Raw genomic sequence first — 26,326 nt, 5'->3', positions numbered from 1 at the left:
GATTTCAGTGCAGCATGTTACAGCATTGTTCCAACATAGAACATATAACATCACTTACATTACGTACATACTACATGCAGTTAAATACATAAATACACAATTACAAGACCTCAATATCAAAGTTCAGAGTTTATGTCCATGTCCATAGCAACAGAGGTAGGGGGGGTTGCGGGGGGGGGGGGGGGGGTGCTACAGGGAGTTCAGTGTCCGTATGGCAGTGGGGAAGAAGCTGTTTTTAAAGCGGGATGTTTTTTTGGTGGTCAGGGATCTGTAGCGCCTCCCGGAGGGCAGCAGCTGGAAGGTGTGCTGGGTGAGTGGGGTCAGAGATAATTTTTCTAGCTCTTCTAATTGTGCTTTACTACAGCCATACAGTCCATTACAAATTGTCTGTTAGCAATAAACAAGTGGATGAACAATAACTTCCTAAAATTAAAAGAAAGCAAGACCGAAATCCTATTGATCGGCCCAAAAGCGAAAAGGGAAGTGCTGTGTGAAAAGCTGGGGAGTCTGTCATCCTATGTAAAGACTGAGGTTACAAGCCTAGGTGTCATCTTGGACTCAGACCTGACCTTTAAGTCTCATATAAATAAGGCCATGAAAACGTCATTCTTCCACCTAAGAAACATAGCGAAAGTAAGACCTTTCGTAAATAAAAAGGATGCAGAGACACTTATTCATGCTTTTGTATCAAGTCGGCTTGACTATTGTAATGCACTGTTCACTGGTCTTCCCAAAGCAACCATTGGGAAGCTTCAGCTTATCCAAAACTCTGCAGCTCGATTACTAACTCATACAAGGAGAAGAGAACATATCACTCCAGTCCTAGCCACTCTGCACTGGCTTCCAATAACTCATAGAATTGATTTTAAGGTCCTTTTCCTAACATATAAAGCTCTTAATGAGCAAGGCCCAAAATACATAGCAAATTCCCTAGTTAGTTATCTGCCCTCAAGAACGCTACGGTCATCCACTACAGGTTTACTAGACACGCCCAGAAACCAAAAGAGGATAGGAAGTATGGCATTTGCCAACTATGCCCCAAAACTATGGAACACACTACCAACACACATCAGAAACGCCAGCTCCATACACATTTTTAAAGGAAAATTAAAAACGTACCTATACAGTCTAGCTTACAAATAGTTATGGCTTGGAAAAACCTGATGGATCCATGAGGCTAGGATAAGCCTTGTGGACCCAACTTTTTAGATGAAGGAACGGGTACATACGCACACAATACACGACCACTGATGGATCCGTAAGGCTTGGATAAGTCTTATGGACCCAACTCTTTAGATGAGGGAACGGGTACATACGCACACAATACGCGGCCACTGATGGATCCATGGGGCTTGGATAAGTCCTGTGGACCCAACTCTGACCACTGACCACATGAGGGAACGGGTACATACGCACACAATACACGGCCACTGATGGATCCATGGGGCTTGGATAAGTCCTGTGGACCCAACTCTGACCACTAATAAAAACATAACTACACTAGCGTTATAAGAGCTAACATTGCTACCTACCGTACAAGTGCATTGGTTTAGTGCATTTCCTACTTCCGGTTGCTACTGAGCGGACATGTTTGTGCGGACCTGTTCTCCCAAACTGGTAAGCAAATGACTGTTTTCATTTTTACGTTATTTTCATTTTTACGTTATTATTATGATTATTATTATTATTATTATTATTATTATTATTATTATTATTATTATTATTATTTTTTTTTTTTTTTTTAAACATTGATCTTAACTGATCACTGTGACTTTATTGCTTTTATCGTTATATATGCCTATGTTTGTGTACAGCACTTTGAGCTACATGACATGTATGAAAGGTGCTTTATAAATACTTACTTACTTACTTACTACTTACTTACTTACTTACTTACTTTGGCGGTGGAGTGATTCGAGAGATGGGAGGGTGGTGCGGATTATTTTGGAGGATTTATTGATTATTCTTTGGAGTTTGTTTTTGGAGTGAGTGTCCAGACTGCTGTACCAAACTTATGGAGAAGGTGAGGATGCTTTGAATGATAGCCTGGTAGAAGCGGAGCAGGAGATGTTTTCTGACTCTGTATTTTTTGAGCTGGCGGAGGAAGAAGAGTCTTTGATTGGCTTTTTTGTGGATGTGGTCTGTGTTGGTTTTCCATTTGAGGTTATTGCTTATGTGGGTGCCGAGAAATTTGAAGGAGTCTGTGGTGATTATGGGTTTGCCGGAGATGGATATGGGGGTTTTGGGGTTTGGCTGGCGTCTGAAGTCACGTGATCCGATCGGGACATCCCTAGTTTTTTGTATGCCCAGCGTGACATGGTAACCTGACACAGGCTCTGTCAGATCAGATGGAGCGTGCTGAGAAGCACACCTGCCAGGTCATCATTGGCAGGGCATATTCCAGTTAGCCAGGTCACACTCCAAACCCACTCTCACTACAGACCCTCCAAGACGGAAGAAGCACACTGTGTAAGGACTTTGTCCTAGGCCTTCTGGACTCATCCTTCAGACTTCAGAGCCCAAATGTCCAGCCGGCAAACCGGAAGTAACACTCAACTTCAGACCCCCAAAATGAGAACTGAAAGATGCAGGAAATCACCCATCTCATTCCTAAGTCTTTTTAAATGTATTTCAGTTTTGTTAAACTGCCATGGGTGAGTGTGAAATCAATTAATTGGAAACTCAATGCTGCTGCCTTAATACACACCAAACCATACACATAAAAACAAAGTGAATCTGTTGTAAAAGCAACACAACCTCGCGGTAGTCGTTACCTGTGATCTTTTGCTCGGGTATCAGGAAGGTGTAGGAGCACTTTTTGGCGTCAGGGTCCTGTGGAGCTCGTTTGGTCCTGCGTAGAGAATGTTCCTTGGTCCTCCAGCTGTAGCTCTGCTCCCACAGAGAGAGGCAGAGCAGGGCACAAAGGCTCCACATCACCCCCTGCATGGCTGCTGGCTGGCTGGCTGGCTGGCTGGCTGGCTGGCTGACCTCCATGCAAGCAAACAACAAAAATCTGGTGTTAATCGTCGGAAGCGACCGCTTTGTTTGTTTCCATATAGTTAGCAAAGAGAATGTAAACAGGAGAGGTGCCTGGAGAGCTAATCTAGTGTTATTCCAGGCTACAGGGGAATTGTTTTTAGTATAATATATCATGGGATTTTGATGCAAGGAGTTTCTGACACTTTTCAAATACACACTGGCAGTGAGTAATACTACAGACTGTTTACAGCAAATTACTAACAGCCTGGTTCTCTTGGCGTGAGGTAGCGCGGCTGTTGGTTCAGGGCTTCACTAACTGTGTGTGTGTGTGAAAGGAAGAGACAGACAGACATACGTGACAGAGATGGAGGGAGAAAGAAGGAACTAATTTCCCTCCAGTCAGCAGGATGGGGTCTGCTTTCTGTCTTAACACCCTGTGGGTCTGAAATCCTGTGGGTCCCCTCCTGCACTAGATCTGATACAGTATCTCTGGTTTACCTTTCCTTCGTTGTTGTTATCTGTCCTCCATTTAACTCATCCAAGCCCTACTATTGGCTTTATAGTATCCGTCTGGCTCCCCTCACATTATGTCATTAATTAAACTTAAAAGGATAACTTGACAGCTGGAATTTTTGTCTAGAGTTTTCTTCAGCAGACATTTGTCTCTCTGGAGATATTTCTCCATTAGTACTTAAGTTAACCGAAAAAGGGCATGTTGGTATGTAACCAATGGGTAAAGCTAGCTGCGCAGTTGCTTGCAGCTAGTGGTACCTTTTGGATACAGAGGACAACAAACTTTGTTTGTCCGACGGAAGCAACAGTTGTGATTGGACAATCAAGAAATGTGGGCGGGGCTTGAGATAGGTAAATTCTGTCTTTACCTATCAAAAACCATGTTTTCTTAATTTGATGCTGTAATGTTTTGTTTCCTTAAACTTGTGTTTATGTATTTTTCTCCTGGTTTTTCAGCTTTTCTTAAAGTTTGAAGCCCTTTTTTTTTTCAATATTCAAAATGTACAAAACTACAATACAGATACATTTACGAGACAACAGCAACAATATGTGGGTATATATATACACACCTATGGTAAGTCCGTTGTAAATATGTAAAATAAAGTAATAAAGGCACCTACAAAGGTAAACAAACATACCAAGAAAAAACAAAAACAAAAACAAACAAACATTCAGAGACACTGAGGGTGCGGTTACACCTTTCGTTTCATTTTCGTATCATTGTCATATGCGTTTCGCCGCGACGTCGTGCGCCTCGAGTCACACTTTCGTTTTTTTTCCGTTTTTGTCACCCGAGCACACTGATGTAGTACACTGCCAAAGCAGTAGGTGGCAGTAGGTGGCAAACATGAAGGCAATTTCAACCAATCAGAACTTGAATGTGCCAATACACTTCCTGGAAGCTCCAGCAAAGAAAATGTCAATAAGGCAGGCGCCTATGCCGCGCCACCATCTTGCCTATTTACTCAATGCAGCAATTCTTTTTCAGCAAAGCCTAATAAAAGTGCAATAAACAAAACGGATACATTCACTGTGTGTTCTGCCTGTCATTTGTTGATGAAACAAAACTAACATCAACACAAGTGACCACCAAGAGCGGATAGTTTAGTCTAAAAAACGATCGGTAGCATTGTTAGCTGCATGCTAACGTCAATGGAATTTGCCATTATAACAGTATAGCATTGTGGCTAGAAGCTAACGTTAGCTCACGCTACTTAGCCAGCACCAAACTGATGATATCGGGAGCTATCAGTGGTTAGATAACATTAGAGACAACGCTGTGTGTATTAAACAAAGGTGAATAGATGACTGGGCCATTTTGTTTAATGCTTGTTAAGTTGAAAGAGGAGCTTTGAGCTAACAGGGTTTGATAGCTAACACTAGCTCATGTTATCCAGTGGCAGTGCCAATCGGTAATGCTAGCAGAATGAATGGATGTAAACTTTCTTTAACATATTGCATATGGGTACAATACAATACGGCTCAATACAAACAATTGTTAAGGGAATGCAGACTGTTGTAGCTTGGACTGGGGTCCTTATAACAATAACTTGACAACACATAGTAGCTGCAGCTATTTGGTTTGGGACAGCTCTCTGTCACCGGAAGGGCACGCAGATGGTATCTACTGCGCATGGGCGTTTTCGCAACAACGGCTCATGCAGACTACACGCTGTTGTCTGCACGTTTTTTAGCGTTTCTCCAAAACGCAAACACAATTTTGCGTTTCAGCCGTATCCACAAAAAAACGCCAAAAAACGCATTTCTGTGTAATAGGGACATGAAACGTATTCAAAAACGTATAAAAAAAACGCCACAAATACACTAGTCTAACCATGGCCTGAGAGATGCAAAATGACCCCAACACAACATTACTAGAATGGAGCAAATAGAGAGATAATTGAAATGGTCATTCAATCAAGTCGGGTGGGAGATCTTTGCCAAATTTTATAGAAACTATCAACCCTGTTCCTTAATGAATAAGTCACCTTTTCTAGAGGGATACAGCTCTTCACCTGAGAGCCACATCCCAATTTGCAAAGGGAGATCTGACTTCTACTTTGCTGCGATAAATTTTTTGGCAATAACCAGGAGGATGTATGTAAGCTTGATGGAATGACTGTGTGTAAGGTTGGAGTTTGTAAAGTTTCCAAGAAGGCATAATTCAGGATCTATCGGAAATGTTATATTGTGAATTTGTGATATAGGCTCACAAACCCGTTGCCAGAAACCTTGCAGCTTAATACAATGCCAAGTGGAGTGAAGGAACATGCCCTCCTCCTGACCACACCTAAAACAAAGCGACGAGATACTATAGTTGAACCCATGTAGTTTGGAGGGGGTAAAATATACCTGATGTAGAACATGTAATTGAATCAATCTATATCTTGAATGTAGTGTGCATGATGATGAGACACCCTCCCTAGTACATAGGTCCTCCCAGAGTTCCGGATCGATTTCTGTATTTAAATCTCTCCCATCTAGTCCTAGACCTATCTGGTTCTTGAAGCCCTTTTTAACTGAAATTGTTAAAGTACAAGTAGATTTGACTTATTAACCATGCAACAGACCACTTTAGAGTAGCAGAAGTGTAGGGGGAAATGGAGACAATTCTTCACCCATGTTGCGACAAGTGCCTGAGAAAGAAAAATAACAGACTACAATGTGTAAAATGGGGAGATGTTTGATTAAAGACTCCTTCCTCCCGGGCCTGTTGTTAGAGTTGACCTTACTAACCTTTACATCATTGTTAAACCCCACACCCCCCACCTCTCATGCCTGCACACAGCCTCCCTGTCGGGACAGCTTTAATAAACACTACGCCCACCGCCCCACATGGCTCCACATGCCGACTACACGCATGCTAGGTAGGAGGGACATGCTGTTTGTATCGTACTCCTGTACAGAGAGCAGGGAATAGACCATGACACAATGTAGGATATCATTTGCCATGGGAGGACTGTGCTCCAATTGAGTCTGTTGACTCCTGCTGCTACCTAGCCTGTCAAGAGCCATGCTAATGCAGAGTCACACACACACACACACACACACACACACACACACACACACACACACACACACACACACACACACAGCCATGTTCTTGTGTGTTGTTCGGACATGCCATAGACTTGCATGCTAACTTAAATCTTTACTATGAAGGCTAAATTACAGTTCTGTGGCATCATGTTTCCGATGTGGTGTTGGCAGGGGTGCAATCATTCATAGCTCCACATGCGTTGCAAGGTTGGCCAGTCGGGACATTGGGACAACTATAGAGGAGTGATGAAAGCTTTCTATAATTACCTTGTCGTCATCGTCATAAATTGTAATCCATTTGCTAGCGTTTAAAGGGAGTGTTGGGATTCTTAAGTGGTATGACATGTTTGCGAGCAGTGTAGTTGATGCAATGCCATTAGCTTACTCACAGTTGAGTGAAGTGGGAAGATTCAAACAGAAGTTTTAACCATCCACAACAGAAAACCGTGGTCCTCCTTGCGCATTTCCTATGCTTCCCAGCGACGCTGTGTGTTGGATCTAGCCCCGGTGTGACGCAGTTACTATGCATCGGGGCTCGTTCCAATATGGATCAAGCATAGGAAATGCGTCAGGATTCCCGGTTTGCTTGGACCCGGCCAGAACTCCCGACTACGGGACTCTTGAGTAACGAATGGCATCTACCGGTGAGTATTTCATATCACTTAATGTTCAAAAATCCAAACTGTCCCTTTTAATATGGGGAGACAGCCAGGAGAGGAAATGATGGATGGGAGGTATTTGTCTCCAAATTTTTCTTCTCCTGTATTTCATTTCATCTGAATGTTTTAATTTTTTTTGCATGCATTCCGAGGTGTCCAAGCCAATGTTCTGGGCTATTGCAATCTTCATATATATATATATATATATATAGCCTTTCTTTGCCAATATCTCTTCCACATGAGAGCAAGGCTTTTTGGAGAGGTGCACACTGGCTCGGCTGGTAGGCTCCCTGGCCTTCGTCGGGGCCACATGTGCCTCCAGTGGAGCTCAGGTGACAGCTTGACTGTCTGCATTGGACTTGACCCCTAACCCTAAATGAGCTCCTTTACTTTGTGGGGGTCCAGCCAATGTCCCCACAATTGACTTGTTTTTATCACTTTGGTCCCCACAATGGTAGAAAAACAAGGACACACACACTCCTATTTAACATCCTTGGCTGTTGGGACCCATGCAAGGCCAAAGTTGTGTCTAGCCTTCCTAATTCATTCCATCGTTCCTCACACAGTGTTTGCCCAGTGCATCAACCGAGAGCCACATCACCACCCTGCAACTGGGCCTCCGTGTGGCTCCTGTATGACGCCATTGTGGTTCCTCGGGAATGGTGTCAACTCTGGTTGGATCAGTAGAGACCAGGGACGGCATTTAAAGCATTATTACACATGCGCGCCGCACACACACATTCTTGGAAACCTGTGTTTCACACACAAAGACGTACACATTGGTGTATATACAATACACGCACATTGGGTGCACATTCCTATCCGGGTAAGTGTGTGTGGGAGTCCCATCTGTATGATTGAATAGCTGTAGAGATGTTATTCATTTCCATGGCCTTGTGTGTGCATGTGTGTTTTTCCTAACGGCGGACGTTTCTGACGGCGTAACCAGGTATTGGCTCCGCGCTGCTCTCGGTGAGAGGCGTTAATGGCTTTAGCAGCTTCAGCCGTAGTGCTGCTCCTCTACTGTACTGCTGTCTCCAAAGAAAGCCCCCAGTCTCCATCAGCAGGCTGCGCTTTAAGACCCTCTCCACCAGAGCTTAGCCTGGATCAGGAAACCAAATACAACCACTAGTTGATTCCTCTGTCAACAGCACGCTCTCCAACTTTCCACCTTCTTTCTTTCTCATCTTTTCTCTCTCTCTCCCTCGCTCTCACTTTCTCACTTCCTGCCCTTTCTTATCCCACCCTATCTCTCTCACTATCTCTTCCAGCCTTCCTTTCCTGTCATTCTCCCATCTCTCTGTGCTGTCTGGGTCTGGTGTCCTGTGGGGCGGTTCTCAGTACTAGAGGCCCAGGGTGTCCTCCGTGGAACAAAGGTAGATGAAAGACATTCCAAGGTTCTGTGAGAGGTCAGGATTGTCAGGCTGAGGTAGACACGTTTACACTGCAGTGAGGCTCTCTCTATTTATATACATATATAATATATATATATACAGTATATATATACATGCAGCGCTCCGCTCACTCGGTCACTCGCTCTCTCTCACTCACTCGCTCTCCCGCTCTACCTATATATATATATATATATATATATACACACACACAGCTCTCTCTCTCTCTCTCTCATTCGCTCTCTCACTCTCTACCTATATATATATATACACACACACACGCAGCTCTCACTCTCTCTCTCTCACTCGCAACGGTACACAAAAACCACGGTTCGGTACGTACGTACGTACCTCGGTTTTGAAGTCACGGTTCGGTACGGGTTTTCTGTACAGTGCGAGGAAAGTTTGGCTTTCCATGTTCCACTCAGGGGTGATGTAGTGTGCAGTAACTAATTGTACTTGTAGGGCTGTCAACGAATATTCTATATTGAAATTAATAATCGACTTGTAAAAAAGAAAAGGGGAAAGAATATATTATATTAGATTGTGAAAAAAAACAGCCCCCGAGGGCGCCCCAGTGGCGAACCACATAACGCGCTGACCCGGGTTCGATTCCCGAACCCGTCGTTATTTGCTGAATGTCTTCCCCCCACTCTGTCTCCCGTTCCTCCTCTCTCTCTCTTTCTCTCTCTCTATTGGACTGCCCAGTAGAAAAAAGCGATAAATGCAAAAAAAATAATTTAAATCTAAAAAACAGCCCCCGGCGGTCATTAGTGGTTAACATACCGCTGTATTCGTTCAGTACACAGCCGTTTGGTACGATACGTGTACCTTTACACCCCTACTATATATATACACACACAGAGCTCTCTCTCTCGCTCTCCCTCTTTCAGTAAACCCAAATGTATCCACAGCGGGAGAGCTGGAGGAAAGGCCTGCGGAGCTGTAAACATAACCTCCTCACCTCTGACGGATCATACAGTGTGTGTGAGGAGGGGGCATGTGTGACCGTGTGTGGTGTGTGTGTGTGTACACGTGAGTGAATGTCTGAATTTGAGTGAGTGGGTGTGCTTCGGCCTGTCTGAAAGTGTTTGTGTCTTGAGTGTGTGTGAGCGAGTACTGGAGGGGCCACATTTGTGCGTGAGAGAGGGAGAGAGACATGTTTTTCTAGCGATGTGTCTGAGGATCCGCAGAGCGATGTCTCTTTCAGTTAAACATCAAGCCCAGATGAAAGCGTCAGTTCGATCACTCAGTCGGTCAGGCAGGAGAGCCGTGACCTGTGGGCCAGAGCGGCTGCCTGCTAGTGCGCCCAGGCAGCAAGCTGGAGACGAGTACAGCAACACTGACACAAAGAGCAGAGAGGGAGTCTGGCGCCAGAGGATATTAGAGGTGAGGGAGGGAGAGATTGGTACTGCTACACGATAATGGAGAGGTGAGAGATGGAGAGAAAAAGAGACACTACAGTATAATACAGAGGTGAGACAGAATGGCACTACAGTATAATACATAGGCGAGAGAGAGACACTACAGTATAATAGAGGTGAGAGAGAGACACTAGTATAATACATAGGTGAGAGAAGGGACACTACATTATAATAGAGGTGAGAGAGAGACACTAGTATAATACATACAGTAGGTGAGAGAGAGACACTACAGTATAATACATAGGTGAGAGAGAGACACTACAGTATAATACAGAGGTGAGAGAGAGACACTACAGTATAATACAGAGGTGAGAGAGAGACACTACAGTATAATACAGAGGTGAGAGAGAGACACTACAGTATAATACAGAGGTGAGAGAGAGACACTACAGTATAATACATAGGTGAGAGAGAGACTACAGTATAATACATAGGTGAGAGAGAGAGACTACATTATAATACATATGTGAGAGAGAGAGACTACAGTATAATAGAGGTGAGAGAGAGAGACTACATTATAATACATAGGTGAGAGAGAGACACTACAGTATAATACATAGGCGAGAGAGACACTACAGTATAATACAGAGGTGAGAGAGAGACTACAGTATAATACAGAGGTGAGAGAGAGACTACAGTATAATACAGAGGTGAGAGAGAGACTACAGTATAATACAGAGGTGAGAGAGACACTACAGTATAATACAGAGGTGAGAGAGAGACACTACAGTATAATACAGAGGTGAGAGAGAGACTACAGTATAATACAGAGGTGAGAGAGAGACTACCGTATAATACAGAGGTGAGAGAGAGACTACAGTATAATACAGAGGTGAGAGAGAGACTACAGTATAATACAGAGGCGAGAGAGAGACACTACAGTATAATACAGAGGAGAGAGAGACACTACAGTATAATACAGAGGTGAGAGAGAGACTACAGTATAATACAGAGGTGAGAGAGAGACTACAGTATAATACAGAGGTGAGAGAGAGAGACACTACAGTATAATACAGAGGTGAGAGAGAGACTACAGTATAATACAGAGGTGAGAGAGACACTACAGTATAATACATAGGTGAGAGAGAGACACTACAGTATAATACAGAGGCGAGAGAGACACTACAGTATAATACAGAGGTGAGAGAGAGACTACAGTATAATACAGAGGTGAGAGAGAGACACTACAGTATAATACAGAGGTGAGAGAGACACTACAGTATAATACAGAGGTGAGAGAGAGACTACAGTATAATACACTTGACAGCCATCTCTGATATAGATTGTCTGGTCTGTGGTAAACAAAAAATACATTTCCTGGTATCCTGTTCCCACATTATCCAACCAGGAGAGAGAACTCCATACTGCAAAAATGGTCTGACAAAAATAAGAAATAAAAAAATCCTTTAAACAAGGAAAGTAATCTACGAGTGCAGTAAGCTAATTTGGCAAGCTTTCCCGAAATAAGGAAATATCTAGGGTTCTCTCTCCTGATTGGATACAGTGGGAACGGGATACCAGAAAATGTATTACTGCAGCGTGGAGGCACTGGGAGACCCATGTTACTGACCAAACGCTCTACATCAGTGATGGCTGTCAGAATGTAGAGCTATTAACACATCATTTTAACAAAGAAATACCACTTACAGCACCTTTTCTAAATGCCTCGCTATCCTGATTTCCTTTCACCACTTGCCTGGTAAAAACAGCTCGTCTGTCTTGATGCTAGTTGTGATTTCACTTCACGCACCCTTTATTTTATTGTCAACATAGCCTTTCACACAGGTTAAATACTCCCACTCCTCCCTTTGTCTCTCACTCTCTTCCTTTCTTTCCACCTATGATGACCTTTCCCTCGATGTGCACCCCCTTCCTCGCCTCCTCCTGTTTCTTTGTTCGATCCCTTCTCCTCGTTCGTGCCTTCCCCCCCCCCGCTACCCTCGTTTACCCCCTTCGCTCTCCTAAATTCAATAAGAAAACGTAACGTTAAGTGTTGTTTGGCTCTGCGTTTTTCACGACAAACAGCGTGTGGATCTCGTTCCAGATGTGGCAGCATGTCTGAGTGGAGCCGGTGGAGAGACTGTATGGAATAACAGACTGGCAGCATGTCTGAGTGGAGCCGGTGGAGAGACTGTATGGAATAACAGACTGGCAGCATGCCTGTCTCCCCCTTTCCGCCTTTACATGATGGAAACTGTATTAGATACATGAGTCTTAGTAAGTGCCCCGCTGGGTGCTACTCACGGCTCACCTCACTGAGGCTTATTAATAGTCGGGTGACGTATTATTTTGGCCCTTTCGCTCTTTCCCTTCTCTCTCTCTCTCTCTCCCTCCCCATCTGTCTCTCTCTCTCTCTGATTCTGATTCATTCATACACTGAACGCCTGTTTATTGGAAAAGTCCAAGGAACGAGATGTATTTATGGGAGTTCATCCTCCGCTCTTTGCTGTACGTTACACACACAGCCACTGTCTCCTGGTTCCTCAGGGAACCCCGTACTGTAAAAGGAATCTCATCGTCTTTACTGCATGTCATCTGTTCCTAGACAATTCATGTGCCACTTGCAAGCGCACCATATTTTCCTCCAGCTGTACAGCCCTGTCCCATACATCATTTTGGCTCGGGCCTGTTCTCGGATCAGCTTTCTGTCTCCTTAAACAATCTTTAAGTCTGTTTTGTTTTAGAGTCCCGACTCTGCCAGCTCTTGCATTACATTGTGTGGCTGCGCCGGAGCTTCGGACTTGAACCAGGGTGCTGGCTAATTTCTGAGGCTGCCAGTGATTTCCGTAATGATGCTGTAAGTTGGTCAGTTGCGTAGCATGCTGCCCGGCTGCCTGTTCTCTCCCTGGCTTCAATTACCACTTCAGGGAGATGTACACACACAACCCTAACATTAACCTAACCCTAAATACCTTGTGGGGTAAAGGGGCCATTACCTTTACCATGTCCCCATAACAGCAGAGAAGACGAGGCCACACACACACACCTTGTAGTACTGACGCACATTACCTCTCTGCTCCTGGCCTCTCATGCTGTGAGTATGAGCTCATCCGGCCATTCCATTTTAGTGCGTTGCCTTCACGCCGCCCACCACAGACGTTGCTATTTTAGATGTGGTTTTGGCGTGCCTCGACAAAGTTCATGTACCACACATGTCACACACTGCGTTGAAGCGGAGCGTGAGGCTAGGACACCGTTTGGCTTTTGTGTCCCTGTGTTGTTGGTGTGGGAACGTTGCTGCGCCTTAGTAGTCTGTGATAAGCCGTCCATGAGAAGACCATACAGACTCTCTTATGTGTGTGCGTGTCTGTGTGTCATCGCATGACGAGCAGCCGAAGAAGAAATACCCACGAGGCTGATTTAAAGCCTGTCTCTAAGAACAGGCAAGAAGGGAGGTTTTTACGTGAGGGTTATGCATGAGATAAGCCGACTAAGCATCTGCTTACCTGTGAATATTGATGATCATCTTAACATGCATTCAGCTATTTTAGATACAACTGTATCTGTTCAACACAGGCTTCTGAATGAATGTAAGAGCTGCAACTAAGCGTAGCTAAGGTATATTTTGGTCAGAGGACGGGCTTAGAACCTCTCACTCTCCGTGTCTGCGTCAGTCTTTAGCCTGATCGATCGTAGTGCTGGGAACGGTGGGGGGGGTTTGGATAAACATTTTTATTTTTTTTTATTTTTTTATAGCCAATGCATTTCACAGCCTGTAAAAATCCCAGCTTCCAAACTCCCATCTGGTCCTCAGACTTTCCCTCAACGAGTCCAAAACTTCCTGAAAGACACAACACATCCATCACTGGTCAGAAGAAAGAAGAGCAGGATGAGAGGGGATAAGAGGAGAATAGTTGGGGCTGGAGTGATGAGCCCACAGTCGTAAATGGCGGCGGTGCCTTTACACAACAGCACAGAGGCTGAACCGGCCCCCTCATTAGTAGTCTAAAAACTGCTAAAAGACAGAGGCCCTCGCAGCCTTTCATCTCCACATGACAACTGCGGTTCAGCTCAGTTACCCTCTCCGGCAGTGGACCAGATTACATGACCCACTCGCACGTCCCCTCATCCTCCCATGCACTCGCTGGAATATGTTCACAATTACTGTCGGAGCCAAGCGGGCAAATGAAGGAAGGAGCAACAAACCAACGCGATGATCTAGTTTGTTGGACACAATAATAAATATATTGCGCCAGAGATGACAGCGGTTCATTGTTTGGGGAATCTCAACGATTTCGATTTCTTGGAGTCACGATTCGACTCTCAATCCATTCTCGATCGATTCAATACATGCATAGATTTTGATTCTAGATTGCTGTTTTGAGTTACTTTTCCCATTGACTGTGGTAGACACTTAAAGTTTAATAGGTCTCAAAGAGAAGTCACACAGAATCAAATGTAAACATTTACTCAATGTAAACCTTCTAAAATGTTCCAGTTTAGTCCACTCAATATGAACCATAAAATAATTTGTAATAGTTTGAACAGAAATATGTTACTGGCAGTATATATATATATTTATTTTCAAACTATTTTTTATTTGTGAATAGATTTTTGGTAGTGATAGAATGGTGATTCTTATGTGAATCAATCCCCCCACCCAGAGATATATAATATCGGCACACAGTCGGTTACGTTACACAGCAGTAAATCTCAATACGTCGTTATCTAAAATACGAGCACTGAATGAGCGATTCAGAAAAATACGAGTTGGCAGACTCTTCCTCACGAGAGAGAGAGAGAGAGAGAGAGAGAGGGAGGGAAACAGAAGCGAGTGTAGAGGGCGGAACCGAAACGTAGGAAAAGAGTAGGATATTCTGTGGATTTGATGAGGTGAGACAGTCCAACTTAGACTATAACCCGTAATTGGGCCCGGAGCCTTCCCTCTGGATTTAAGGATGAAAGCAAATGGAGCGGGAGAGAGGGCGAGAGAGGAAGAACGTGGTGCTGTAATGAGCCGCTTGAGTCGGGGAGACATGAGTCTGTGGTTAGAATAAAACTCCAGAGAGGTTCCACCACCTGGATGTGATACTAAAGATGCACCAATACCAGTTATTCACTGCTGATGGTGATTCAGTCCTTATCTTCAGTTATTGGCCCATATTACAGAGTACCGATCTTCTTGTGCTTGAGCATGTGGGTTCAAGTTGCTACGCCTTGATCTCGGATATTATTGAGGCAAATTATTTGATGCCGATATGCTAGTAGTAGTGCATCCCTATTATACCAGGCAACGTCCAGAACCATGTGCGGGTTTAGCCCCTGAGCCGCTCCCCTCCTGGCCTCTTCTGTTTTGATTCTTCGACTGCTATGAAACTGGAGACATGTGGCCTGATGTTGAGGTCAGAGGTTTGCATGTGGGGGTCTCTGAGTGTGTGGGATTAGGGCGTGGCCCCACCCACCCTCCATGACCCCCCCCCCCCCCCCACACACACACACATCCACCCTGGAATCAATCAGTCTTTGTGGGGCGTAAGCCCAGGTAGGGGGTACCCTCTCTCTTTTACCCTCTCTCTCTTCTCTCAACCACAAACATGTGCGCCTCTGTGTTGTTGGCCTCACACAGCAGAGCTATTCTGGGTATCCATGCGTACAGGGTTCACACAAGGCCTCCCTCATCTCTCCGTCACACACGCTCGCGCACATACACACGCACACTCACTCTCAGGATAACAACCCACTCTCCTCAACACCATCCCTCCTCCCATCACACTGATCACACGTCACGCCCCCTTTCCTAGAACAAACACACAGCCTGCCCCTCACACTCAATACAACCTTCTCTGGCACACGCATTTCAAATGCTTTATTTGAATCAGCAGATGGGATTCAGATTTTTACAGCGGTTCAGTTAACTTCAGTATGCTTTCAGATAAGGAGGAATATACCACACACACTCAACGTAGAGCGTCATATAGATTGTTTAATCACCAACTTCATATACCCTGATGGAGACTGTTTACTACAGGACAAAACACCCAGACGATAAAGGAGACATTCTGCTGCCAGGCTAGTGATTTGGTGTAACCAACCCGTCTCGTTCAGGTGGGTCTCCTCTCCCGCCAGGGTTAAGGCGCCGAAGTGACAGTCGGGTTAAACTCTAGACTGGGAGCACTCGCAGCTGCCTCCGTTTCACTCACTCTCCTTTCTTCCCGTGGAACCGGGGCGTGGGAGGGGAGGGGAGGGGTGGGGGGAGAAGGTGAGCCGGGGAGAAGCAGAGGATTAATGCCTTTCTGTGTTTGCCGTTCATTAGGTAGAATAATAAGCCCTGTTTTCTTTCAGGGGGACGTTTTTCAGACCCGTACCTGCCCTCTCTGAAGCTTTTCATTATTATTATTATTTTACTTTCTCTCTGCTCTTTGAGTCGCAACTCTACTCCAGCCAAGAACCTCTGAGGGCACGTGTTTTCTATTACCAAGCCAACCTGGCAGGGCGCATGTGCGCACACATAGTATACACACACACGCACATACACGTGCAAGTGCACGCACATAATAATGTGTGTGTACTTGCATGCGTGTGTGTATGCATGCGCGCCCTGCCAGGTTGGTTTGGTAATGCCATAATATTATACACACATTATACACTCACACTGACTGCTAGCTGTGTGTTTATCTATATACTGTTTCTCTACTTCTTTTCTTTTCTTCTACTCTTCTCTTTTCTTTCTTCTACTCTTCTTTTTTCTTTCTTCTCTTCTTTTTTCTTTCTTCTACTCTTATCTTTTCTTCTACTCTTCTCTTTCTTCTCTCCTCTCCTCTTGTCTCCTTGCTCTTTGTCTCACCTCTCATGGCTAACTCCTCGTTATCTTTCTTCTTCTCTCCTCCTCTTGTCTCCTTGCTCTTTGTCTCACCTCTCATGGCTAACTCCTTGTTATCTTTCTTCTTCTCTCCTCCTCTTGTCTCATTGCTCTTTGTCTCACCTCTCATGGCTAACTCCTCGTTATCTTTCTTCTCTCCTCTTGTCTCCTTGCTCTTTGTCTCACCTCTCATGGCTAACTCCTTGTTATCTTTCTTCTCTCCTCCTCTCTTGTCTCGTTGCTCTTTGTCTCACCTCTCATGGCTAACTCCTCGTTATCTTTCTTCTCTCCTCCTCTCTTGTCTCGTTGCTCTTTGTCTCACCTCTCATGGCTAACTCCTCGTTATCTTTCTTCTCTCCTCTTGTCTCCTTGCTCTTTGTCTCACCTCTCATGGCTAACTCCTTGTTATCTTTCTTCTCTCCTCCTCTCTTGTCTCGTTGCTCTTTGTCTCACCTCTCATGGCTAACTCCTTGTTATCTTTCTTCTCTCCTCCTCTCTTGTCTCGTTGCTCTTTGTCTCACCTCTCATGGCTAACTCCTCGTTATCTTTCTTCTCTCCTCCTCTTGTCTCATTGCTCTTTGTCTCACCTCTCATGGCTAACTCCTCGTTATCTTTCTTCTCTCCTCTCTTGTCTCCTTGCTTTTTGTCTCACCTCTCATGGCTAACTCCTCGTTATCTTTCTTCTCTCCTCTTGTCTCATTGCTCTTTGTCTCACCTCTCATGGCTAACTCCTCGTTATCTTTCTTTCTTTTCTCTTGTCTCCTTGCTCCTTGTCTCACACCTCATGGCTATAACTCCTCGTTAGGGGAGTGTCAACTGAGCTCCATGATGAACATAACCAACAGATGACATAATATGAAACAAGATTTCTCTCCTCCCTCTTGTCCATCTCTCTTTCTCTATTCTTTCCCTCAGCAGTTTGGGTTTAACTTTGTTTTCCCATCAGTGCAGCATAATGGTCCTAAATACTAGTATACACTTAATAGTGATATAATGTGTGTGTGAGAGAGAACTTCCCTGCTGTGGTCGGGCTGGCTTGCCCGCAAGCGGTCCGCGGTGTCTTAAGAGCTTCTGACTGCAGACCTGTGTTTTCAGAACCAGGTCTGCACGTGTATCAGTTGCTGCCTCATGCCCCCCCCCCCCCCCCCCCCCACGCGTTCTTCAGCGTGAGCCGCTGGAAAGAATGGATTCCAGAGCGCAGCGGTGCCGCCGTCACGTCTTGTCTGCAAGGGGGCCTCCAGGCTCCGCGGTAGCGGTGATAACGTCAGAGCCCCGTGTGTGGGCCCCAGCGGACCCCCTCGGTCAAACAGCACTGTGTAAGTTACGAGTAGCGCTGTGCCTGGTGCTCAGGCATCACGGTCGGTTGATGTGGCCGTCAGCCTCCCGCTGGCCTACAGTACAGCTGGATGGCAGGAGCAGTTTCCTGCCTTGCTGCCTTATGGCTTCTTTTTTACTGGCTTGTCCAGTGAGCACTCAAATCCTTTATTGAAGAGGCGTCAGAAATCGGAACTTTTTAGGACAAACTCCCCATCAGATGTGGAATGTCAGAGTGACTGAGTGGGCTTCTCCTTTTGTTATGAATGGTTTGGGGGTAAGGGTTAGGAGTGGTGCACGTATTAGGCCGACTGGATAGAAATGATCCGTTCAAGGCTTCCTCCACGCGGGTTACAGGTGAAGTGACGGCCAAGTACTCCACCTTCAGCACGGAATGTTCTGGATAAGACTAGGAGAACGCTGCTCCTGCTGCGTTCCACTTAGTCTGACTCTTTTCTCTCTCCAAGATGAGTTACTGAGCTATTCTAGCTATGATTTATCACTTTGATGGAAAAAAACAGCCTCGTTTTCGTCATTGTTTTCTTACCCTTTTGCTGGTGTGTCATTTTGGCTTCCCCCCTTTGAAGAGCAGCCTTGGTGAAGCGTGTGCGTGTGTGTCGCTCGCACACGCACGTATGCATCCACTTCTGTTCTCTCTCTCCCGGTCTCTTACAGTATTCACAGATGTGGCTCCACAGCTAACCGAGGATTCTCTGCGGATCCCGTTGACTGACTGGAGCATAAGTGAAAACAGTCTAACCTAATATTGCAAGTGGTGATATGGAATCCCCGGCAGATTGAAATTTGATATTATTAGTGTTCAAAGCGCTAACTACGGTATGGAGGTAGCGACTGGCGAGGCGAGAGCATCTGGTGTTCGTTCACTCCAGGAGGATGTGGTTGGAGTAGAATTACATTGTATTATCAGGTTTGTTTTTACATTGTATCGCCAGGTTTTCTTTTGTTCAAACAAGACCCCATGAATGGGACTTGTATTCCCCCATCAGAAATAGCCCTGTCACTATTGATGAGCCCACAAAATACAACGTACCGTGTGCGTGTGTGCGTGTGTTTGTGTGTGTGTGTACAGATTGTGTGTGTGTACAGATGTGCGTGTGCCGATGGCCTATATGTGTCCAACATTGAGCTCCGCCCACCGCAAGACATGTCATCGCCTCATTACGTTGATATTATTGATATAACCCGGATTGTAGCAGGTTAATTCGGCCCTATCCCTCGTTCCCTGTAGCGGCCAGACTCCGAGAGGCTGCATTAGGAAACCCAAGGCTAAGGAAAATAAACAGGCCTTGCTCCAGATCCCAAATCTCCCCATCTGATCTGATCACACTCCCTCAAGTGTTTCTCTGGAATTTTGTGCTCTGATGTTGCCCTACTTTTCTTTCTTTCTCTCTTTCTCTCTCTCCTTGCTTGATCTCTCTCTTGCTCTCGCTCGCTCGATCTCGCTCTTGCTTGCTCGATATCTCTCTATTTTTCTTTTTCATAAACAGCAGAGCCCAGGGGAACATGGCAGGTTTGAGAATCATGCTGGTTCACTGTATCTTCTCCCTAACGGGGGTCATTGTTCTATTCAGACAGCTGGGTCTGTGTGAAAGTGGGGGAAATGAAAGGCCGATAAGGGAATGAAGCTGTTGCGAGGTCGCTCCCACTCACATCTTGAAGAATTTTGCCTCTGGAAATAGAGTGGGTTGCCAGTCATGTGATGACATCAGTGAAAGGTGCGGTTTCTTCTTTCCGTTTGAGCTCCATATTGTTCTACCTCCATTATATTTGATGATTGCATGACGTCGCTCTCGCTCACACTGCCCTGTGATTTCGACCCCGGTTATGGTCTGCACATGCCGAGACCTCCCACTGTACACGTCTATTACACAGCTGCACCAGTCATATAGACTACTCGTGTTTAACACACGTCTATATACAATCCAATGCGTGGTGTAGATACAATTGTCCCGGCATGCTGTCCATGTCCCAGTCCTCGTGCCTCCCAGAGGAAAGCAGAAGGAGCGTTGCTAAATGATTCTGTCTGCAGCCAGAGCCTCCAGTCACGAAACGTTCCTAACCTCTCCAACCTCTCCACCAGAGCTCTCACAGCTGGTCCAAGCACATGTACACACGCACACACACACGCATGCACGCACGCATACACAAGACACACACACACACACACGAAACAAACTTGAAGTGAGGTGCACAGCTGCTTACCTTCTTGCTACCAGTACCGTGTGGTGCGTGTCCTGCCTCTGTGTGCTCTTGTCAGTTTTCACTGAGCCTCGGTGCTCCTCAGGCTACGCTGCTCAGGGCTCATCTCCGTCTCTCGTGTCCCTTTTCTGTCCCACTGCACACACCCAGTGTCCCGGTAGGCTGGAGATAGAAGCCTGCTTGGTCGTAGGTAGGAGTCCCCGAGAGTCTGAAGGCCTGCTGCCCAGAGACTTGCTCCTCTGTGGGCTCAGCTGGCCTGGGGCTGAGGCAGGGACATGGCTCCAAAAACCGGCCACTTCAACGGACTGAGTTCTGACGACTGATGCCTTGGAGTTTTTCTCAAAGGATGGGGTGATGAGGGGAGGGGTGGAGGGAGGGAGGGAGGGGAGGGGAGGGGAGGAGAGGGGGATGAGGGTGGAGGGGGTTGGAGACTGCAGTTTTTTTCCCCCTTTTCTCTTTTTTTTTTTTTTAAGAGATGGCCCAGCCTACCTCTTATGTCAGAGTTCTGAAGAAAGACAGAGAGGGAGAGAATAACAGAAACTCCTCAAGTTCCCCCATCCTCAATAATGGCCGTCTCTATTCCTAATAAAGCAGAAAGTGAAATGAGCGAGTGGAAGCCAGACCTGTTCTGAGTGTTTGTGTTTAGTGTCGGACCACGACTATGGGCTCCTTTGTCCCGCCTCCTTGGTGCTTCGATCCCCCCCATTTCTTGTTCCTCCCAGTAACAGGAAGGTCTGATTGTAATGCTGCTGTGGTCTCTGAGCAGCTTCCTGTAGACAGACTCTGTGTTTGTGAGGAAGCAGTGGAGAGACGGGGGATTAAACAGATTTTATAGAGAAAGATCCTGACACCTTTTCCAGGTGTAGTCGTGAGATTCCCTTAAAGAGGCCATATTGTGCTTTTTGTGTTTCCCCCTTACCTTTAGTGTGTTATATAGCTGGAGGTGCATGTAGAACGTCTTACCTTTAGTCTGTTATATAGCAGGATGTGCATGTAGAACGTCTTACCTTTAGTGTTATATAGCAGGAGGTGCTTGTAGAATGTCTGCAGAGTTACAAAATCCACACCAAAGAGTTATTCCTTCCAACAGGAATCACTGTTCTGCTTGAAATGCCTCGTTTGTAGTCCAGCCTTTTTTTCTAGAATCCCTCATTTGTAGTCCAGCCTTTTTTTCTAGAATCCCTCATTTTTAGTCCAGCCTTTTGTTCCGTTACATATCTACTTCACTATAACACAATAGTATTCATATTCTGTTTTCAAGATGGCGGCTCGCTCGTAAACGTTATCTTCTTCTACCTAAACGGTTTACTAAAGTATGTTTCTAACTACATTCTAGGCAAAAAATAGCATGTGCAATTGCTCGATCTTCATTCATATTTGATCTACAACACCTGGTTTGACAGTTTGATCTAGATGTTGTGAGCTAGTCGCCTCCGTGTCTCCGCACTGAAAGAGACAAACAGCCTGTTTCTCTGCACACACAGCCTGTACAGCTGGAACTAGATTCAAAATGTGTATTTGTCATATGCAGTTAAACAGACAAATTACACCGTACAATGAAAATCTTACTTTGCTAGTCCCCCCTTCACACAGAATCACAGAATATAGATGTAAACTCAAATTAAAAAGATATTAAGAAAAACCTTTTTAATGCTGAAATAAAGTAGAAAAATAAGGCACGCATTCAGTCCAGTGTAGTGGTAGAAGGATATAAAGTGCACTATGCATTGTTGCAACTAGAGCATAAACTTTGAGCATAAAAACATGCAAATATTTGTAAATGGACTATGAAATGTTTTATATTAAACTGGGAAATAGACATAATATGGGCTCTTTAAGTAAGTATTTCTTCCTTTTCTCTTCCCACCCCTCCCCTCTGTCTCCCCATCATTCACTTTAGTGTCTGCAGCAGGTGTGTGTGAAACAGGAACAGAGCTGGAGCTCTTTCAGTTCAGATCAATTTTAGGATGTGGGGTTTCTTCCAAAGCCAAGTCACTGAAGCTTTTTGGGAAGTGTGTCATATCCAGCCAATAGAGGCCTTGCATGGAATGTTTGTATAGCTCTATTTCTTCCAGTATGGCTGCCTGTAAACCATTGGTAACCACTAATTTCACATTCGTAACCACTAATTTCAAATACGTGATTTCTATGCAGTGGTAGAGTAGGTAAAACACTGGAAAAGCATGAAATTACTGTTCCACTGTGACGTGTGTACAAGATACAGTAATAAGACACCAAATTATTAAGTTTTTGTTGTATTTTTCATATGTCGGCACATGGCAACCGTTGTTTTGCACATAGCAACCATTGTCTCTTCCAATTACCATGTTACATATCGTTAGCCTCATACGATAATTGCCTATGTAATTTTTTGGCTTAGTGCATATGTCCTCAGCCAATCAGAACGCTTCTTATGTTCAAAAATCCCCATCTGCCTAACTCACAGTCACTCGTGTGACTTGTGCATTTTAACATTACATACACAGATGCCGATCGCATGACTTAGGCAAGTATAACAACTGCCTTAGTGTATGACATGTATGTATGTATGAGGAAAAAAGTCACGACATATTTAGTTTAAAAGTCACCTTATTTTGTTCCGCAATGGTTGTTGTGTTTTTGTATTTTTGCAAACTTGTTGATACACCTTGTGGAACTTATTTTCTAAATATAAATAAAAGAAACTTGTACACATTTGCTGGAAAATTTGTTTTTTCTTCTTTTCCAAAAATCTTGAAAAATGACTTTCGTATGAGGCTAACGATATGTTTAACGAAAACTAGCAGATTACGATCTAATTGTATGTATATTTATATAGATATATGTGCACATGTATGTGTATATAATATATATGTCAACATGCTCAAATAAAAGAGAGGCTCTTATCGTCAGTGAAATAAGTGTGGCTTCTGATGGAATTTACCTCAAATCTCAAACTCATTTCTTGATCCTCCAATCACAACTGTTTGCATGTCCAAGGAAAGCAAGTGATTTGACCACCCACCCTGTTCTGGACCGTAAGCAGAACGGCCAAAAAGTAATTGAGATTGTCTTTACTGGTCAGGAGGGAGACTTAACTTCACTTCCTCTACTCCTTTAGCTTCAGAGTGGAGGAAGTTTACTGTGGTCGTTGACTCGTTTATGCACGCAGCCATCATGCACACACACACATATGTGCTCTAGCCACACACGTGCAAACAGTCTTCATGCTTTGCCCTCTATGAGCGTATATGTGTGTCCCAGGCTGAATGCAGTCTAGAATGATGTAAGTACCATCATCCGTTGAACATGCTCCGAGATGATCAGTCACAGCGCTTAAGCCTTCAATCTCCCCCTCTTCCTCTCCCTCTTTCCATCTCACTTTCACAGCTGTGGTCATAATTGTGTAGGCTGCGTCTTGTCTCTCTCTCTCGCTCTATCTCTTTTTCTCTTTCTCTTTCTCTTTCTCTTTCTCTTTCTCTCTCTCTCTCTCTCTCTCTCTCTCTCTCTCTCTCTCTCTCTCTCTCTCTCTCTCTCTCTCTCTCTCTCTCTCTCTCTCTCTCTCTCTCTCTCTCTCTTCTCTGGATCTAATCAGATGATGTAGTGTATGGCACCCTGAAGAGGTTTGGCTCTTATCTACTGGTTCTGTAGCTCTGTCATCCTAGTACTATTATGTTTGCATGTGTGCTTTATGTGCTATTTGGCTTCACACACCCCCGTGTGTGTGTGTGTGTGTACATATCAATGTGTACGCCTTTGTGTATAACACAGTTTTCCAAGTGTGTATATATATATATATATATATATATATGTATACACACACATATTATATGTGTACTTTGTGTATAACACTGGTTTCCAAGAGACACCAATGTGTACGCCTTTGTACATACAACAAAGTGTGTGTGTGTGAGAGAGGGAGAGAGAGAGAGAGAGAGGGAGAGAGAGAGAGGGAGAGAGAGAGAGACATTTCAACACAAGCCTCTGTCAACACAATCACTCAGCAGTAATGTAGGAGGCCTGTGTGGACGAGTCACAGCAAAGGAGATCAGTTTGACGTGTGTGCGGCGCGTACGCTTGCCCTTCCTGCCTGTTTATTTGTTTGTGTGTTTGTTCCTGTCTGCTTCACTCGCCGTGATGTCATCGGGCCAGCAGGCTATGATTACCCATGATCCTTCACACCGAGAGAGAGAGGGAGAGAGAGAGAGAGAGAGAGAGAGAGAGAGAGAGAGAGAGAGAGAGAGAGACACACACACAGCTGCATGGCACACACGAAGCATCGTGCGGCCAAGCAGTTATCCCTCAACAAGACACCACGTCCGTCCTCGTTTAAGTGTTTGTTTGCTAATGAGCTGGAGCTCTCTGTATGTGGTCTGGTAGGGCCTTGTGTTACTCGACAGTGTTTTGGAACAACACCTGCAACAGATGGGATATGTATCCTCATTTGGCATGAGGTGGGAGGGCAGTTGACCCTCTGGGGGAGGGTGGGGGTGATTGGGGGATAAGAGTATGTGTATGTCCTCTGGACTCAGAGAGGCTGTTTAGTTTATGAATCTTCCTAAACTAAACACTGTGCCTGTCTCTTCCCCGTCTGTGTGTTGCAGGGATGTACCTGTCGGACATGACCTACATAGACTCGGCCTACCCCTCCACTGGCAGCATCCTGGAGCACGAGCAGAGATCCAACCTGATGAACAACCTCCTGAGGATCATATCGGACCTGCAGAGATCCTGTACCTGCGGTACGCTTGACGCATACGTACACACACAATATCACGCGCGTAGGACACCGGCGCACACAGCTTGTCCATCAGTGCTGATGACGCAGTGTTTTGTCCTCCCGTCTCTCGTTCTCTCTCAGATATACCAGTGTTGCCTCACGTCCAGAAGTATCTCAACTCAGTCAGGTATATAGAAGAGCTGCAGAAGTTTGTGGAGGACGACAACTACAAGTAAGTTTGAACCGTATGAGTTTCATTTTGACTTATCGCCGTTACTGGAGATTGCCCCTTTAACTCATTTGGTCTTTGTAGGTGTGTGTGTGTTTTAGCTGATCTCGGCTCACCTTATTAACACATTGAGGACCGGCCGTCGCCGTCTAATATGTGGCTGGAGGACAACGCTTTGTAAACAAACCGGTGTACTTTTGGAGAGCTATATCTATACTTTATACTAGTATTGCTATCTGTCCATTCTCATTGTCACTTGAGTGCATAAACCGTGCCTTCATAATGGCTTAAAAGAAAAAGAAATCCATCGGTTTGTTGTCATTTTATAGCGTTGTGAATATAAGGTTTATCGCACTTTTCGTCTCAAATATTTTCTGGGAAGCTAGATATGAGGCTAAAGGCTACTCACGTTATATCGAATGGCATTTCTGTTGTATATATTCGAATGAAATAAAACAAACAGCTTATCATCCGGACTATTACAGAGCATCTATGGATGAAATGGGGGCGGCGGGGGACGCCGATTAGTATTATTGATTAGCAATAGTGTGTCCGTGCAAGTAGCCACATTCACTGATCGATTGCTTGCGTTTTACAACAATGTCTGATCCGGCTGTAATTTGGGTGAAGAGGGTCCTACCGTCAGCCCATGTGATCGCCGGCAGCTCCCGATTACAGTAACGTTAGCAAGCGTAAAAAGTAATTTTCAGAAGGGTGAATTAATTACCTACGCCTAGCCAGTGTGCGAACCATACCATGGTCTTCGGGGGAGCTCTTTTATTTGGGCTGTGATGCTTGCTGTAGACATAGGCTATTATAGGTATGAGTAACGTTACAGAACCACACATAGTCCACGCCACACAGGTCTGCATGCATGATGAAGACACACATATCGCTATCTATTACGGCGAATTAGTGAGCAATCATACATCAAAATAGCCAAATTTTACGCATTATACACGATAATGACGATACAGAAAATTGAGAAAAATATAAATGCATTTCTTTTTTTAATGAAAGCCCTGGATTAACCCTTTCACTGCCGCACTACCAAACGGTT

The 26,326-nt window shown here is 44.9% G+C and overlaps 2 protein-coding genes across 6 annotated transcripts in view; one reads left to right on the top strand and one right to left on the bottom strand.

Moving 5' to 3' along the window:
- Positions 1-20,645, bottom strand: part of angptl1a (angiopoietin-like 1a) — a 30,918-nt gene extending 10,273 nt beyond the window's left edge. Inside the window, exons 1-2 of one of the 2 annotated variants that reach the window (XM_084307509.1) lie at positions 20,342-20,645; positions 2,775-2,988 (exon numbers count right to left, since the gene is read on the bottom strand). In XM_084307509.1, the coding sequence (XP_084163635.1) occupies positions 2,775-2,946 (172 nt within the window). In that variant the 5' untranslated portion in view covers positions 2,947-2,988; positions 20,342-20,645. The remainder of the gene's footprint in view (positions 1-2,774; positions 2,989-20,341) is intronic. The other variant, XM_084307510.1, reaches the window with a different exon arrangement.
- ralgps2 (Ral GEF with PH domain and SH3 binding motif 2) overlaps positions 1-26,326 on the top strand; it is a 182,950-nt gene that overhangs the window by 142,134 nt on the left and 14,490 nt on the right. For all 4 annotated transcript variants that reach the window (XM_084307508.1, XM_084307506.1, XM_084307507.1 and 1 more), the window contains exons 10-11: positions 24,922-25,059; positions 25,179-25,269. In XM_084307508.1, the coding sequence (XP_084163634.1) occupies positions 24,922-25,059; positions 25,179-25,269 (229 nt within the window). The remainder of the gene's footprint in view (positions 1-24,921; positions 25,060-25,178; positions 25,270-26,326) is intronic.

Source organism: Notolepis coatsorum (genome assembly GCF_963971535.1).
Source record: "Notolepis coatsorum genome assembly, chromosome: 2".
Classification (NCBI taxonomy): Eukaryota; Metazoa; Chordata; class Actinopteri; order Aulopiformes; family Paralepididae; genus Notolepis; species Notolepis coatsorum.
Note: the sequence above shows the minus strand (reverse complement) of the source record. Positions and strands in the feature narration are given on the sequence as shown.